Here is a 17674-nt window from a genome sequence, read left to right as displayed (position 1 = left end):
GGGCTACACGGAGACCCAGGCTAAAAAGGGGTCACTGGGGCACGTTTGTGCCAAGGCTGCTGGATGTTAGGATGAACATCTCCTAAAGATTTACACAATGGTGTGTGGTTCTTGCAGAACAGATGATGAACTGAACTTACACCTATTAAATGTTCTCACCAGGAGAAAGAAAGAAATCATCTAATGAAAAAATGAAGCAGGAATCTCTTTTGACAAACTCTTTTACCTCAACCTCAAGCACATCACTAAAGTCAAGATGCTGAAGCCCAGAGAAGCAGGATGCTACAGACTTACATATAATCTCTACCCTAAAATGTCTTTCTTCAAATCAAAGTGTTAAAAACAACAAGGGAGGCTTTGTGGCATCTTCTGTGAGAGAATTAATAAAGAAGAGACACTGTGTTCCATTCTTGTTCTCTTTCAACTTATTTCCACCACCCCGTCCTTCGTCTGATATTTCAGCAGAAGAGGGTGGATAAATGCTGCATAAATGCTGCACTTCTTCAGCCCAGGTGGGGATAAACCAGATGTTGTAAAATCAGCGGCCAGTAGGGGCTGCTGCTGCCCTTTCATGCTTCTCCCCAAAATAACTTCAGCCAAAGGGCGCCCAGATGTGGCTCTGAAATGTCTCGTCTCTTCCTCGAGAGTAAGGGAGAGAGGGGGAGTCACTCCTCACAGAACAGGTGAAATAGGCAGGATAAAAGATCAGAGTTTAGCTCCAAAAATTCTGTTTCTATTGACACGTCCCGAAGCGGTTAAACAAGAATACGATGATGGCTTAGGACCTGCCTTAGCTCATTTGTCCAAATGGAGTATAGTTCTCTTCATTTGCCCTAAACTGGTGGTTTTTCTTTTTTTTTTTCTTTTTCCTTTTTTGAAAGAAATGCAATGCTCTTCATTTTGTTGCAATGGCAGATTAGGTTTTACATGCTATTGAGGTGAAGTAAAGCCGTGCAATTACTCGTATCATTTCCGTGTCAAATTCAGATGACCGGTTCCAGAAATTCTTAAATAAAAGAATAGGAGGATTGCCTGTGACCTGGTGAGCCCATATATCCAAATGGACCATGATCTCCTCCACTTTTTCCATAGACTTGTGGTTTGACAGGCTGTTGAGTTGGAGTTACATAAGTAAATGCATCATGTCCATGTCCAATTCACGTATAAGGTAGTGTGTCTGAAGATATTTCCCTGTTTCTCAAGCAGCAAGGTGTGATATTTAATGGAGACCTATTAATTCCTCCTGGTTTCCACATCTCCCATATGCAAACGTTTCCCCTGGTCATTGGTTAAATCAGAAGACCCCAGAATGCTTTTGGGGAAGAAAGTTTTCTGCTAGAACCAATGGGTGCGGATCTCATTTGCATGAAAGGAGACAGCGGGGGCTTTTAAGGAAAGGAAAGAGGAAGATCTGAAGAAGGTGATCATTTTCCTCCCTAAAAGATTATTCCTTGCCAAAGCTGACCATGGGTTGGGCTGTGATTTTCTTTGCAGTTCTCACTTACTGCACAGGTAAAGTAATTGTCCAAAACCACAATCTGCTTATGATTCTCATGAGAACAGGGTCCCTGGGAGACGACGAAGATCAAAGGAAGGTGCATTAGATCCATAAGCATTGCTTTCTTTTTCTCTCCCCTCACTCGTTCTCTCCTTCCCTCCCACCCTTATCTAAAGGCATCGATGGTCAGTCCACGTGGACTCAGCCTCCCTCCAGCTCCGTCTCCCTCAGAGGAACCATTACGATCACCTGCATAACAACTCAGAGTTCCTACAGCATCAGCTGGCTTCAACAGAAAGAAGGAAATGGGCCTCGTTTTGTCCACTGCGATGGCTGCAGCAGGGGAGATGGGATCCCAAATCGGTTCAGTGCCACCAGATCTGGAAGTACAGGATCCTTGGCCATCACCGATGTGCAGTATGAAGACGAGGGAATCTATTTCTGTGGGAGCTGGAACAGTGCAGGCAATGCATTGCACAGTGGTGAATTCTTACGGGGAAGCGTGACAAAAACCTTCACTCTTCCTCTTCACCCTGAAACCAGAAGCAACGTCCCTTGATCTGTGACTGGGGCACCTGAACTGATGAGGCAGAGGGGAAATTCCTGCAAGTTTCTCTCTTTCTGCAAAGAGGTCTCACGAGGGGGATGATGGGTACGGGGGTGTGTGGATGAGAAGGGGGTAGGGAATCCTACAGGTCCATGGTCTCAGCCCTCCCCTGATAAAAGTGCACATTTTGAAAGGAGAAGAGGTAAAATGGGAGAAGCTAGCGACGATTTGCAGCTGCTTCCACACTGGACTAGAGACGGGGGATAGAAGGGGCTGCACGGAGACCCAGGCTAAAAAGGGGTCACTGGGGCAGGTTTGTGCCAAGGCTGCTGGATGTTAGGATGAACATCTCCTAAAGATTTACACAATGGTGTGTGGTTCTTCCAGCACAGATGATGAACTGAACTTACACCTATTAAATGTTCTCACCAGGAGAAAGAAAGAAATCATCATGAAAACATGAAGCAGGAAACTCTTTTGACAAACTCTTTTACCTCAACCTCAAGAGCATCACTACAATCAAGACACTGAAGCCCAGAGAAGCAGGATGCCACAGACTTACATATAATCTCTACCCTAAAACGTCTTTCTTCAAATCAAAGTGTTAACAACAAAAAGGGAGGCTTTGTGGCATCTTCTGTGAGAGAATTAATAAAGAAGAGACACTGTGTTCCATTCTTGTTCTCTTTCAACTTATTTCCACCACCCCGTCCTTCGTCTGATATTTCAGCAGAAGAGGGTGGATAAATGCTGCATAAATGCTGCACTTCTTCAGCCCAGGTGGGGATAAGCCAGATGTTGCAAATTCAGTGGCCAGCAGGGGCTGCTGCTGCCCTTTCATGCTTCTCCCCAAAATAATTCAGCCAAAGGACGGCCAGATGTGGCTCTGAAATGTCTCGTCTCTTCCTCGAGAGTAAGGGAGAGAGAGGGAGTCACTCCTCATAGAACAGGTGAAATAGGCAGGATAAAAGATCAGAGTTTACCTCCAAAAACTCTGCTTCTATTGACACGTCCCGAAACGTTTAAACAAGAATACGATGATTGCTTAGGACCTGCATTAGCTCATTTGTCCAAATGGAGTATAAAAGGTAAAGGTTCCCCCGCACACGCGTGCTAGTCGTTTCTGACTCTAGGGGCCGGTGCTCATCTCCGTTTCAAAGCCGAAGAGCCAGTGCTTGTCCGAGGACGTCTCTGTGGTCATGTGGCCGGCATGACTAGACGCCAAAGGCGCACGGAACGCTGTTACCTTCCCACTGTAGCGGTCCCTATTTTTCTACTTGCATTTTTACGTGCTTTCGAACTGCTAGGTTGGCAGAAGCTGGGACGCGTAACAGGCGCTCACTCTGCTACGCGGCACTCGGGATTCAACCCGCCAAACTGCCAACCTTCTCACTGACAAGCTCAGCGTCCTAACCCACTGAGCCACCACATCTCTAAATGGAGTATAGTGCTCTTCTTTTGCCCTAAACTGGTGGTTTTTCTTTTTTTCTTTTTCCATTTTTGAAAGAAATGTTATACTCTTGATTCTGTTGCAGTTGCAAATTAGGTTTTACATGCTATTGAGGTGAAGTAAAGTGTGCAATTACTCGTATCATTTCCGTGTCAAATTCAGATGACCGGTTCCAGAAATTTTTAAATAAAAGAATAGGAGGATTGCCTATGACCTGGTGAGCCCATATATCCAAATGGACCATGATCTCCTCCACTTTTTCCCTAGACTTGTGGTTTGACAGGCTGTTGAGTTGGAATTACATAAGTAAATGCATCATGTCCATGTCCAATTCACGTATAAGGCAGTGTGTCTGAAGATATTTCTCTGTTCCTCAAGCAGCAGGGTGTGATATTTAATGGACACCTATTAATTCCTCCTGGTTTCCACATCTCCCATATGCAAACGTTTCCCCTGGTCATTGGTTAAATCAGAAGACCCCAGAATGCTTTTGGGAAAGAAAGTTTTCTGCTAGAACCAATGGGTGCGGATCTCATTTGCATGAAAGGAGACAGCAGGGGGCTTTTAAGGAAAGGAAAGAGGAAGATCTCAAGATGGTGATCATTTTCCTCCCTAAAAGATCATTCCTTGCCAAAGCTGACCATGGGTTGGGCTGTGATTTTCTTCGCAGTCCTCACTTACTGCACAGGTAAAGTAATTGTCCAAAACCACAATCTGCTTGTGATTCTCATGAGAACAGGCTCCCTGGGAGATGACGAAGATCAAAGGAAGGTGCATTAGATCCATAAGCATGGCTTTCTTTTTCTTTCCCCTCACTATTTCTCTCCTTCCCTCCCTCCTTTATCTAAAGGCATCGATGGTCAGTCCACGTGGACTCAGCCTCCCTCCAGCTCCGTCTCTCTGGGGGGAACCATTACGATCACCTGCATAACAACTCAGAGTACCTACAGCATCGGCTGGTATCAACAGAAAGAAGGAAATGGGCCTCATTTTGTCCACTGCGATGGCTGCAGCAGGGGAGAAGGGATCCCAAATCGGTTCACTGCCACCAGATCTGGGAGTACAGGATCCTTGGCCATCACTGATGTGGAGGCTGAAGACGAGGCAACTTATTATTGTGGGACCTGGAACACTGGAGCTACCCAGTTGCACGGTGGTGAACTCTTATGGGGAAGTGTGGCAAAAACCTTCACCCTTCCTCTTCAGACTGAAACCACATGCAACGTACCTCGATCTATGCCTGGGGAGGCTTGAGCTGAAGAGACAGGAGAGAAACGTCTGTAGGGTCATCCCCATCTGCCGAGAAGTCTCTCAGCGCCCAGCTCAATGCCCAGTTGCTACAATATCAGTGCCCAACAGGGGCGGCTATTGCCCTTTCATGGTTCCTCCAAAAATTGACTTAAGCAAAAGGGTGGGCAGATGTGGCTCCTGAAATATCTTCCTCAAGAGTAAGGTAGGGAGGAGGGCACTGGTCCTCCCAGAAGAGGTGAAATATGCAGGATAAAAGGAAATGGTTTAAGCCCACAAGCCCAGTGGCCTGTTCCAAAAATGAAGAAAACCGAATATGGGCATTGCTTATGAAGAATGTCTACATTTATCCCTTCCCTGCTCCCAACATCTGGTGTTCACTGACTTAACTAGAAAACCCCATAATGCTTTTAGGGAACAAAATAGTCTAGAAGAACCAATGAGTGCAGACCTCATTTGCATGAAAGGAAAAAGCGGGGGCATTTAAGGAAAGGAAGGGAGAAGATCTGAAGAAGGTTATCGTTTTCTTCCTTAGAAAGACATTCCTTGCCAAAGCTGACCATGGGTTGGGCGGTGGTCTTCCTTGCGCTCCTCACTTACTGCACAGGTAAAACTTTCCTGGTCCTAGAGAGGATTTGATTGGGATTCTCCTAGGAATTTGGTCCCTTGGAAAAGTCTAAGAGCAAAGGACGGTCCATCAGTTTCACAGTGTTTCTTTCTTTCTCTCCCCTCCTTCTTTAAAGGCATCGATGGCCAGTCCAGTTGGATTCAGCCTCCCTCCGGCACTGTGTCCTTAGGTGGAATGATTACGCTTTCCTGCTCAACTCAGAGTACTGATGCCATTCGGTGGTTTCAACAGAAATCAGGAAAAGGCCCTTGTTTTGTCCACTGTGATGGCTGCAGCAGCAGGGGAGAAGGGATCCCAAATCGGTTCACGGCCACCAGATCTGGGAGCACAGGATCCTTGGCCATCACTGATGTGGAGGCTGAAGACGAGGCAATCTATTACTGCGGGAGCTGGAAAAGCAACGTGTTCCACAGTGGTGAATTCTTATGGGGAAGTGCAACAAAAATCTTCAACTCTTCAGCCTGGAACAAGAAGCAACGTTCCTTGACCGTTGACTGGGGAACCTTGAGTTGAAGAAACAGGAGAGAATCTCCCGCAGGTTCATTTCCATCTGCAAAGATGTCTCTCTCTGTCCCTGTCATGGGGGATGAAAAGTACAGCTACAAGGACGGGAAAGGTGCAAGAGAAGCCCACCGACTCAGTCTCAGTTTCCCCAAAGGGTAAGATGTACAATTGAAGAAGCTACAGATGTTTTTCAGGTGTTTTGGCTTCTCAAGCGATAATTAAGAAAATGCTGGACGGTGCTGAACTGGATAGGGTCACGCTGAGAATCCAAGGAAAAGAAGAATACTTCCAAATCTGGAACTCGTTTTATCAATGGCTGGAAAAACGAGATAGAGAGCAAGAACGCAACTTTTACGACTAAGCAAATATCAACCCAGACCACACGTCGTTCGTTAAGCACGAACGAATTGTAATGATAGAAAATTAATAAAATACTTTTCTTTTTTCTTTTCTTTTTTTTAAAAAGAATTTCTTCTTGGGGTTTGTTTGTTAGGTTTTTGCCTTTTTAAAATATATATATATACAATCGGCCCCAGATTCTGTAGTAACCACATGTTAGCCTTTACGTGCTATGCAGATAAATAGAATTTCATCGTGACATTTACATGTAAGCATTTCCGAGTCCCGTTCAGGTAAAAAGTAGGATGTTTCTTTCTTTCTTTCTTTCTTTCTTTCTTTCTTTCTTTCTTTCTTTCTTTCTTTCTTTCTTTCTTTCTTTCTTTCTTTCTTTCTTTCTTTCTTTCTTTCTTTCTTTCTTTCTTTCTTTCTTTCTTTCTCTCTCTCTCTCTCTCTCTCTTTCTTTCTTTCTTTCTTTCTTTCTTTCCCTCTTTCTTTCTTTCTTTCCTTCCTTCCTTCCTTCCTTCCTTCCTTCCTTCATTCATTCATTCCTTCCCTCCCTCCCTCCATCTTTCTTTCCCTTCCTCCCTCCCTCCCTCTCTGTCTTCCTTTCCTTTCCTTTCCTTTCCTTTCCTTTCCTTTCCTTTCCTTTCCTTTCCTTTCCTTTCCTTTCCTTTCCTTTCCTTTCCTTTCCTTTCCTTTCCTTTCCTTTCCTTTCCTTTCCTTTCCTTTCCTTCTTTCCTTTCCTTTCCTCTGATATTTAAGGAGAAGGACAATGCTGGTCTTCAAAGGGTGACAAATGCTCCATTTCTTCAGCCCAGTCGAGATAACACAGATGTTACAAAAACAGTGGCCAGTAGAGGTTGCTGCTGCCCTTTCATCTTTGTGCAAAAAATGACATAAGCAAAAGCATGCCCAGATGGGGCTCCTGAAAGGTCTCGTCTCTTCCTTGAGGGTAAGGGAAGGAGGAGGACCCTGATCATTCACATAACAGGTGAATAACGCAGGATAGAAGGAAATGGTTGGATCCAACAATCCTGCCTTCAGTGGCACGTTCCAAAAATGAAGAAAAATCAATATGAGGATTATTGATGACCTGCCCTAGCCTATATGTTCAGATGGAGTATGACCCTCCTCTTTTTCCCTAGACTGGTGGTCTTGAAGGGAGATTTCCTCTCCTTGAACCACGTGAATTAGTCAATGAGTGTCGGATGCATTCCTCCAATTCATCCCATATTTCTCCATAAACAAATACGTTTTGGGTAATATGACTTTGTAAACTCAAGCAGATCAAAACAGATTCGTGGAATAGCCTTGGGTCTATTAAACAGCTAACTCTTGTCTCTTCCTTTCCTCCCATTGTGTAAAAATATTAGTTTTAGACAAGGCAATCTTAGCAATTGCTCATCGCCTCTCCAATCAGACACTCAGAAGGCTGGGTTGGTAGTTGAAGAGGCAAATATTTGCATGAGGAGGTCCTCTCTTGTCCTTTGGGAATTTAAGAGAGGTGGAGAGGGGTCAAGGGGGAAATCCATTTGCTTTAGCGAAGGAATTAGCCCGTTGACTCCTTCCACCATGGCCCAGCTGTTTCTTCTCTCCATGGTCCTGATCTCTGTTGGTAAGAGAAATCCCTTTGGAAGGAGGCACAATCCTTTCTACAAGTAAACTCAGAAGAGCCTCCTGACCATACTTGGACTTCTGTTCCTATTGATCCTCCATTGAACAAGCCCTCCCTTGCTTTCTTTCAGGTCCCAGCCTTCAACAACTGCAGGCCTTGAAGGACCCAGAATTTGTTGCACTCGGACGGACAGTCACCCTGTCTTGTCGATACGATGGGGGAAATCTTGGGGATGGCAACTACCCTTGGTGGTCACAGCAGATATCGGAGAATAGACCTCGCACGCTGATCTATACAACTAGCACCAGACCATCGGGGGTTCCAGAACGTTTCTCTGGGTCCAGATCAGGGAATGTGATGTCCTTGACTATCACTGGGGCTCTGGCTGAAGATGAAGCCACCTACTATTGTTGTGTCTGGACGGGTAGTCAGTTCCACAGTGATTCGTTCAGGTGGGGAAGTGAGACAAAAACTTTCTCTTCATTTCCTTTCAGTTTAGTTCACTTCCCCCCCACCCCACCCCCTTTCTGCGTCAGTGAAATTTGACATAAAGGGACAAATGTTCAGTTTTGTTTAACTGAAGACAAGAGAAGAGGAGCATCCTATTCAAGTGATTCTTCATTCACGAAGTCCAGCTATTTATCATGAATACGGTTGTGCTTTTCTTACATTCCTTGATTAAACCTGAGGGATGTTTGCTAGGGACTCGTTAAAGAATAGGAGGTGAACTTATTCTCCAAAGCACCTGAAAGCGGGAGAAGAAACAACGGATGGAAACTAATCAAGGAAGGTAAAAGGTAAAGGTAAAGGTTCCCCCGCACATGCGTGCTAGTCATTTCCGACTCTAGGGGCCGGTGCTCATCTCCGTTTCAAAGCTGAAGAGCCAGCGCTTGTCCGAGGATGTCTCCGTGGTCCTGTGGCCGGCATGACTAGATGCCAAAGGCGCAACGGAGCGCTGTTTCCTTCCCACCGTAGTGGTCCCTATTTTTCTACTTGCATTTTTACGTGCTTTTCGAACTGCTAGGTTGGCAGAAGCTGGGACGAGTAACAGGCGCTCGCTCTCTTACACGGCACTCGGGATTCGACCCGCCAAACTGCCAACCTTCTGATCGACAAGCTCAGCGTCCTAACCCACTGAGCCACAAGGAAAGAAGCAACCTAGAGAGAAGCAACCTAAGGAGAAATTTCCTGGAATGGCACTGTGATTACATTTAGAGAAACCGCGTTACGTATCAAGACCCTTATTGATTTTTCTCCTTCAGCAGTGTGGCTTGCCATGCATTTCCATTTGCAACTGAATTTGGGTCCTAAAACAAAGATACAAAGTCACTTTCAGTGGAAGACGGCTTTGTGACATATCCCATAGGGGTCAACTGGCTTGGGGCACTGTGAAAAGATCCTTCCTCCTCCATCCTCAGAGGTTCAGAACAATCCTTATAATTTGAGGAGGGGGTTGGACTAGAAGACCTCCAAGGTCCCTTCCAACTCAGGTATTCTGTTATTCTGTTACTCTGTTATTCTGTTGAGTCACGTTCATATATATATATATAGCAGGGTATTGGAAGAAATCTAGAAGGTTCCCTAATGAACGACAGGGTGGTTAAGGTTTTATTGGGAGCTTTTAAGCCACCTCCAGTTTTAAAACTCTCCTGTATGCAAATGTACCCCGTGGTCATTGGTTAAACTAGAAGACATCCTAAGGCTTCCTGGGAATAAAAAAAAATTCTGCTAGAACCAATGGGTGCAGATCTCATTTGCGTGCAGGTGCATTTAAGAAGGATATTTAAGGAAAGGAAAGAGGAAGATCTCAAGAAGGTGATCATTCTCCTCCCTAAAAGATCATTCCTTGCCAAAGCTGACCATGGGTTGGGCTGTGATTTTCTTCGCAGTTCTCACATACTGCACAGGTAAAGTAATTGTCCACAACCACAATCTGCTTGTGATTCTCATGAGAACAGGTTCCCTGGGAGATGACGAAGATCAAAGGAAGGTGCATTAGATCCATAAGCATTGCTTTCTTTTTCTCTCCCCTGACTCGTTCTCTCCTTCCCTCCCACCCTTATCTAAAGGCATCGATGGTCAGTCCACGTGGACTCAGCCTCCCTCCAGCTCCGTCTCCCTCAGGGGCACCATTACGATCACCTGCACAACTCAGAGTACCAACAGTATTGGCTGGTATCAACAGAAAGAAGGAAATGGGCCTCGTTTTGTCCACTGCGATGTCTGCAGCAGGGGAGAAGGGATCCCAAATCGGTTCACTGCCACCAGATCTGGGAGTACAGGATCCTTGGCCATCACCAATGTGGAGGCTGAAGACGAGGCAGATTATTACTGCGGGAGCTGGAACAGTGCAGGCAACGCGTTGCACAGTGGTGAATTCTTATGGGGAAGCATGACAAAAACCTTCACTCTTCCTCTTCACCCTGAAACCAGAAGCAACGTCCCTTGATCTGTGACTGGGGTACTTGAACTGATGAGGCAGAGGGGAAATTCCTGCAAGTTTCTCTCTTTCTGCAAAGGGGTCTCACGAGGGGGATGATGGGTACAAGGGGGCTGGGTGGATGAGAAGGGGGTAGGGAATCCCACAGGTCCATGGTCTCAGCCCTCCCCTGATAAAAGTGCACATTTTGAAAGGAGAAGAGGTAAAATGGGAGAAGCTAGCGACGATTTGCAGCTGCTTCCACACTGGACTAGAGACGGGGGATAGAAGGGACTGCACAGAGACCCAGGCTAAAAAGGGGTCACTGGGGCACGTTTGTGCCAAGGCTGCTGGATGTTAGGATGAACATCTAAAGATTTACACAATGGTGTGTGGTTCTTCCAGAACAGATGATGAACTGAACTTACACTTATTAAATGTTCTCACCAGGAGAAAGAAATCATCTGATGAAAATATAAAGCAGGAAACTCTTTTGACAAACTGTTTTACCTCAACCTCAAGCACATGACTACAGTCAAGATGCGGAAGCCCAGAGAAGCAGGATGCCACAGACTTACATATAATCTCTACCCTAAAATGTCTTTCTTCAAATCAAAGTGTTAAAAACAACAAGGGAGGCTTTGTGGCATCTTCTGTGAGAGAATTAATAAAGAAGAGACACTGTGTTCCATTCTTGTTCTCTTTCAACTTATTCCCCCCCCCCCCGGTCCTTCGTCTCATGTTTGAGGAGAAGAAGGAGGTGGATAAATGCTGCATAAATGCTGCACTTCTTCAGTCCAGGTGGGGATAAGCCAGATGTTGCAAAATCAGTGGCCAGTAGGGGCTGCTGTTGCCCTTTCATGCTTCTCCCCAAAATAACCTCAGCCAAAGGACGGCCAGATGTGTCTCTGAAATGTCTCGTCTCTTCCTCGAGAGTAAGGGAGAGAGAGGGAGTCACTCCTCATAGAACAGGTGAAATAGGCAGGATAAAAGATAATGGTTTATGTCCATTAACTCTGTTTCTATTGACACGTCCGGAAACGTTTAAACAAGAATACGATGTTTGCTTAGGACCTGTATTAGCTCATTTGTCCAAATGGAGTATAAAAGGTAAAGGTTCCCCCGCACATGCGTGCTAGTCGTTTCCGATTCTAGGGGCCGCTGCTCATCTCCGTTTCACAGCCGAAGAGCCAGCGCTTGTCTGAGGACGTCTCCGTGGTCATGTGGCCGGCATGACTAGACGCCAAAGGCTCACAGAACGCTGTTACCTTCCCACCGTAGTGGTCCCTATTTTTCTGCTTGCATTTTTACGTGCTTTTGAACTGCTAGGTTGGCAGAAGCTGGGACGAGTAACAGGCCTCACTCTCTGTTACGGCACTCGGGATTTGACCCGCCAAACTGCCGACCTTCCGATCGACAAGCTCAGCGTCCTAACCCACTGAGCCACCGCGTCCCTAAATGGAGTATAGTGCTCTTCTTTTGCCCTAAACTGGTGGTTTTTCTTTTTTTCTTTTTCCTTTTTTGAAAGAAATGTTATGCTCTTGATTCTGTTGCAGTTGCAAATTAGGTTTTACATGCTATTGAGGTGAAGTAAAGCTGTGCAATTACTCGTATCATTTCCATGTCAAATTCAGATGACCGGTTCCAGAAATTTTTAAATAAAAGAATAGGAGGATTGCCCATGACCTGGTGAGCCCATATATCCAAATGGACCATGATCTCCTCCACTTTTTCCCTAGACTTGTGGTTTGACAGGCTGTTGAGTTGGAATTACATAAGTAAATGCATCATGTCCATGTCCAATTCACATATAAGGTAGTGTGTCTGAAGATATTTCCCTGTTCCTCAAGCAGCAGGGTGTTGTATTTAATGGAGACCTATTAATTCCTGCTGGTTTCCACATCTCCCATATGCAAACGTTTCCCCTGGTCATTGGTTAAATCAGAAGACCCCAGAATGCTTTTGGGAAAGAAAGTTTTCTGCTAGAACCAATGGGTGCGGATCTCATTTGCATGAAAGGAGACAGCAGGGGGCTTTTAAGGAAAGGAAAGAGGAAGATCTGAAGAAGGTGATCATTTTCCTCCCTAAAAGATCATTCCTTGCCAAAGCTGACCATGGGTTGGGCTGTGATTTTCTTCGCAGTTCTCACTTACTGCACAGGTAAAGTAATTGTCCAAAACCACAATCTGCTTGTGATTCTCATGAGAACAGGCTCCCTGGGAGATGACGAAGATCAAAGGAAGGTGCATTAGATCCATAAGCATTGCTTTCTTTTTCTCTCCCCTCACTCTTTCTCTCCTTCCCTCCCACCCTTATCTAAAGGCATCGATGGTCAGTCCACGTGGACTCAGCCTCCCTCCAGCTCCGTCTCCCTGGGGGGAACCATTAGGATCCTCTGCACAACAACTCAGAGTTCCTGGGCAATCGGCTGGTATCAACAGAAAGAAGGAAATGGGCCTCGTTTTGTCCACTGCGATGGCTGCAGCAGGGGAGAAGGGATCCCAAATCGGTTCACTGCCACCAGATCTGGGAGTACAGGTTACTTGGCCATCACCGATGTGCAGGCTGAAGATGAGGCAATCTATCACTGTGGGAGCTGGAACAGTGCAGGCAACGCGTTGCACAGTGGTGAATTCTTACAGGGAAGCGTGACAAAAACCTTCACTCTTCCTCTTCACCCTGAAACCAGAAGCAACGTCCCTTGATCTATGACTTGGGGCACTTGAACTGATGAGGCAGAGTGGAAATTCCTGCAAGTTTCTCTCTTTCTGCAAAGAGGTCTCATGACCAGATGCTCTTGATTCTGTTGCAGTTGCAAATTAGGTTTTACATGCTATTGAGGTGAAGTAAAGCTGTGCAATTACTCGTATCATTTCTGTGTCAAATTCAGATGACCGGTTCCAGAAATTTTTAAATAAAATAGGAGGGTTGCCTATGACCTGGTTAGCCCATATATCCAAATGGACCGTGATAGAGCCTTGGTGGAGCAGTGGGCTAATGCCTCCTTAAGTAACACCAGCTGCCTGCAATTAGTGCATGTTCGCATCCCACCAGGCTCAAGGTTGACTCAGCCTTCCATCCTTCTGAGGTAGGTAAAATGAGAACCCAGATTGTTGGGGGCAATAAGCTGACTTTGTAATAATGCCGCTTGGTGTGTGTGTGAAAGCCCTAACAAGCAGGCATATACATAGAATGAAGGCTACTGCTAAGCTTGTAAGCCGCCCTGAGTCTTCAGAGAAGGGCGGGATATAAATGTAATTAAAAAAAAATATCTCCTCCACTTTTTCCCTAGACTTGTGGTTTGACAGGCTGTTGAGTTGGAATTACATAAGTAAATGCATCATGTCCATGTCCAATTCACGTATAAGGTAGTGTGTCTGAAGATATTTCTCTGTTCCTCAAGCAGCAGAGTCTGATATTTAATGGAGACCTATTAATTCCTCCTGGTTTCCACATCTCCCATATGCAAACGTTTCCCCTGGTCATTGGTTAAATCAGAAGACCCCAGAATGTTTTTGGGAAAGAAAATTTTCTAGTAGAACCAATGGGTGCAGATCTCATTTGCATGAAAGGAGACAGCGGGCGCTTTTCAGGAAAGGAAAGAGGAAGATCTGAAGAAGGTGATCATTTTCCTCCCTAAAAGTTTATTCCTTGCCAAAGTTGACCATGGGTTGGGCTGTGATTTTCTTCGCAGTTCTCACTTACTGCACAGGTAATTTTTTTCTGGTCCAAGAGAGAAATTGGTTTTGAGTTTGATAAAAACACAGTTCTCTGGAATATTTAAGAACAATCAAGTAGATCAAGGTGATGGTATTATTATTTTTTTTAACTTTACCACTCTCTTTCTCCCTTTTAAAGGGATTGACTCTCAATCAACTTGGAGTCAGCCTCCCCTCCAGCTCCGTGGCCCCAGGTGGAACGACTACTTTGTCCTGCACAACTGAGGTTACTAATACCATTTACTGGCATTAACAGAAATTAGGAAAAGCCCCTGGGGTTTGTCCACTGTGATGGCTGCAATAGCAAGGGAGAAGGGATCCCAAATCGGTTCACTGCCACCAGATCGGGGAGTACAGGATTCTTGGCCATCACCAAGCTGAGGCTGGAGACGAGGCAGATTATTACTGCGCTAGCTGGAAAAGCAACGTGTTGCACGGTGGTGAATTCCTATGGGGAAGTGCAACAAAAATCTCCTCACTGCCTCTTCAGCTTGAAAACTCACACCCTGGATGGTATCTCTTTACTCTCCTCCCATCGGGTAGGAGATACAGGAGTATAGCCAGCCATACCAATAGGCTGAAGAATAGCTTTTATCCATGGGCTGTTAGGCTTTTGAACGGGAAATAATTTTATAAACTTTATGCATGACTGACTTGTGAGGCCAGTGTGTTGTGCAATTAGCTCACATGGTGTAATAAGATGGAGGGTTTGTTGTCACTGTGAGTTGTGGGGGCGGGGGCACAAAGGGAGGCTCAGCCGATCTCAATGTATACACAGTTGTACTTTGACAACAAAGGTTCATTCATTCAGCAGCACACCTTGACCTGGGGCAGCGGACACTTTAGCTGGAGCTGCAGGAGAGAAAAGGCCTGCAATAAGAGCTTTATTTCCACCTTGATAGGAGTCTCTGAGGCTCTCCGAAGGAGATGGTAGGCACAGGAGAGGAGAGTTCATGGGAAGTAAAACAGCCCCCTGAACTCTTGTGGTCTGAGCAGGAACTCTGAAAGCAACAGGTGAAAAAATTGGAGGAGGTAGACATGACTTTTCAGTTGGTTCAGCACCGAACAGGGGGAGCGATGAAAGGGATTGTAGGAGAACACACAGCATGAAAAATTGGTCCCTGCGGCAGGCCTGTGGCATGGCTGGTGGATGTAGGGATGAACTCTTAGTAAAGATCTGTAGACTCGTGTGTGGTTCTCCTACATTAGAGGTAGGAACTGAACAGACCACCTGCTGAATGTTTGGGAGAAATACTTCTTCTCTTGCTCTCAGTCTTTCCTAGCATTAGGCTCTTCTCCAGTGAGCAACTGCTCCCTCTTTAATCAGCCTCCCTGAGGGCAAGGGGGATAGTTGAATAGCAAGTCATTTGCATGAGGATGTCCTCTCTTGTCCTTTGGGGATTTAAGAGAGGTGGAGAAGAGTCGAGGGGGAAATCCATTTGCTTTAGAGAAGGGATTGGCCCATCCAGTTGTCCCACCATGACCCAAGCGCTTCTTCTCTCCATAGTCCTGATCTCTGTTGGTAAGATCCAAAATCCCTTTGGAAGGAGACACAACCCTTCCTAGAACCAAACTCCAAAGGTCCTCCTTGCTGGATAGCTGAGTTGGTCATTCTTGACCCTCCATTGAACAAGCAATGTCTTGCTCTCTTTCAGGCCCCAGCCTCCAACAACTGCAGACCCTGAAGGACTCAGAATTTGTGGCGCCTGGGGGGACAGTCACCCTGTCTTGTCGATACGATGGTGGAAATCTTGGGGATAGCCACGAACCTTCGTGGTCAAAGCAGATAGCTGGGCAACAACCTCAGGGACTGATCTATCACACCACTTCCAGACTATCAGGGGTTCCAGAACGTTTCTCTGGATCCAGATCAGGGAATGTGATGTCCTTGACTATCACTGGGGCTCTGGTTGAAGACGAAGCCACCTACTATTGTTCCATCTGGACGAATAGTCAGTTCCACAGTGATTCGTTCAGGTGGGGAAGTGGGACCAAAACCCTTTTTCTTTTGTTTCATTTCCCTTTTTGTTGGCCTATGTGTCCAACTGAAATTTCACAATAAGGGACAACACACACAGAGCTCACAAGCTGCGTTTTGTGGACTTTAAGTGCCACCCAATGACCCAGAAAGACATTTTTCGAAGAAGGTTTATAGCATGGAAATCTGGGGGGAAACATCCAGGAATTGCTCCCCTTAAAATTGAGGGCTGTGGGGAAAAAAAACCAAATATGTAAACCCACGGGTGTTAATTAGCATTAATGTCCCCCACCCTGCACATTATCAAAAGGCCACACAGACAGAGAAATGTGTCCTACGCATTTTAGAAAATACACTCCCGTAGCACGAATGAAAACAGAGAAGCTCAAGCAACATCTCACTTTCATTTCCATCCCATTTTCTTAAGGCCAGGTGAAACTGAAAGAAAAACCCATTTTACCTAATTGATTGAATCACTTAAGGAATTGAAATAAAATCAATTTGGTATTGTAAGCCACCCAAAGTCGCTCAGGTGGCGTGTCAGTTTAATAAATAAGTCAATCATTTATGGATTTCGATCAACATTGAAAGAAATCAAATACTTTTCCCGGTCCACAACATGGCAGACCAGCCTTTGCTTTGAAGACCTGGTGAATCCAGAGGTTTAATTCTTCCTCTATTTCTGAATGTTTTCCTTGCAAAGGTGTCCTCGGGGTGATTGGCTAAGCTAGAAAACCTCCTCAAGGGAATAAAAGAATCTAGCGGAGCCAATGAGGGCAGCGCTCATTTGCATGAAGGGACAAAAATGGGGGGGTTTTTTAAAGAAACGAAGGGGGAAGATCTGAAGAAGGTTATCAGTCTCCTCCTAAAAGGAAGGATCCTTGCCAAAGTTGACCAGGAGCTGGGCTGCGATTTTCTTGGCCGTTCTCACCTGTGGGCACATGTGAGGTGCTGTCTGTTCTTTTTCCTTGGGCCAAGGGGGAAACGGGCTCTCAAATCTAAGAAATGTTGCTTTGTTGTTGCTAGCTGCGAAGTCGTGTCCGACCCATCATGACCCCATGGACCACGTTCCTCCAGGCCTTCCTGTCCTCTACCATCTTCTGGAGTCCCTTTAAGCTCACGCCTCCTGCTTCAGTGACTCCATCCAGCCACCTCCTTCTCCGTCGTCCCCTTCTTCTCTTGCCCTCAACCTTTCCCAGCATGAGGCTCTTCTCCAGCGAGTCCTTCCTTCTCATAAGGTGGCCAAAATCTTTTTGAGTTTCAACTTCAGGATCTGGCCTTCTAAAGAGCAGTCAGGGTTGATCTCCTCTAGGATTGACCGGTTTGATCGCCTTGCAGTCCAAGGGACTCGCAGGAGTCTTCTCCAGCATCAGGCTGAGTGCATCCACAACTTCTGGAGACAAGCCGTTCCACTGATGAATTGTTCTCATATCTCCATTTTAGGTGAGCTTCTAGTTCTCTGCAACCCATATTGATGTAGTAGAAGTAGTATCTTACTTCAACTAGTAGAAGTAGTATCTTACTTCAACTCTCCGGACACAAGATGTCACTGTTGGTCTTTCATAGTTTCCATCCTAAAACTTACTAAAAAGACAAATTTTGAGTTTGGGGACAGATAGAAGGTCTATTTAAATCAGGGATCTTCAAACTTGGCCCTTTTATGACTTGTGGAATTCAACTCCCAGATTTCCTCAGCCAGCATGCCTGGCTGAGGAATTCTGGGAGTTGA

The 17674-nt window shown here is 45.7% G+C and overlaps 1 protein-coding gene across 4 annotated transcripts in view; it reads left to right on the top strand.

Moving 5' to 3' along the window:
- The first annotated feature begins 7750 nt into the window (after positions 1–7750).
- Positions 7751–17674, top strand: part of LOC308674355 (immunoglobulin lambda-1 light chain-like) — a 110427-nt gene continuing 100503 nt past the window's right edge. The window contains exons 1-2 of one of the 4 annotated variants that reach the window (XM_081338755.1): positions 7751–7829; positions 7960–8262. In XM_081338755.1, coding sequence (XP_081194881.1) covers positions 7787–7829; positions 7960–8262 — 346 coding nt within the window. In that variant the 5' untranslated portion in view covers positions 7751–7786. Of the gene's footprint in view, positions 7830–7959; positions 8263–9655; positions 9737–9898; positions 10193–12308; positions 12409–12570; positions 12870–17674 lie in introns of those variants that run through there. The other 3 variants (XM_081338759.1, XM_081338756.1, XM_081338758.1) reach the window with 3 other exon arrangements.

The sequence above is a fragment of the Vipera berus genome (genome assembly GCF_964194415.1).
Source record: "Vipera berus genome assembly, chromosome: 14".
Classification (NCBI taxonomy): domain Eukaryota; kingdom Metazoa; phylum Chordata; class Lepidosauria; order Squamata; family Viperidae; genus Vipera; species Vipera berus.
This window is presented reverse-complemented; position numbering and strand designations above follow the sequence as displayed.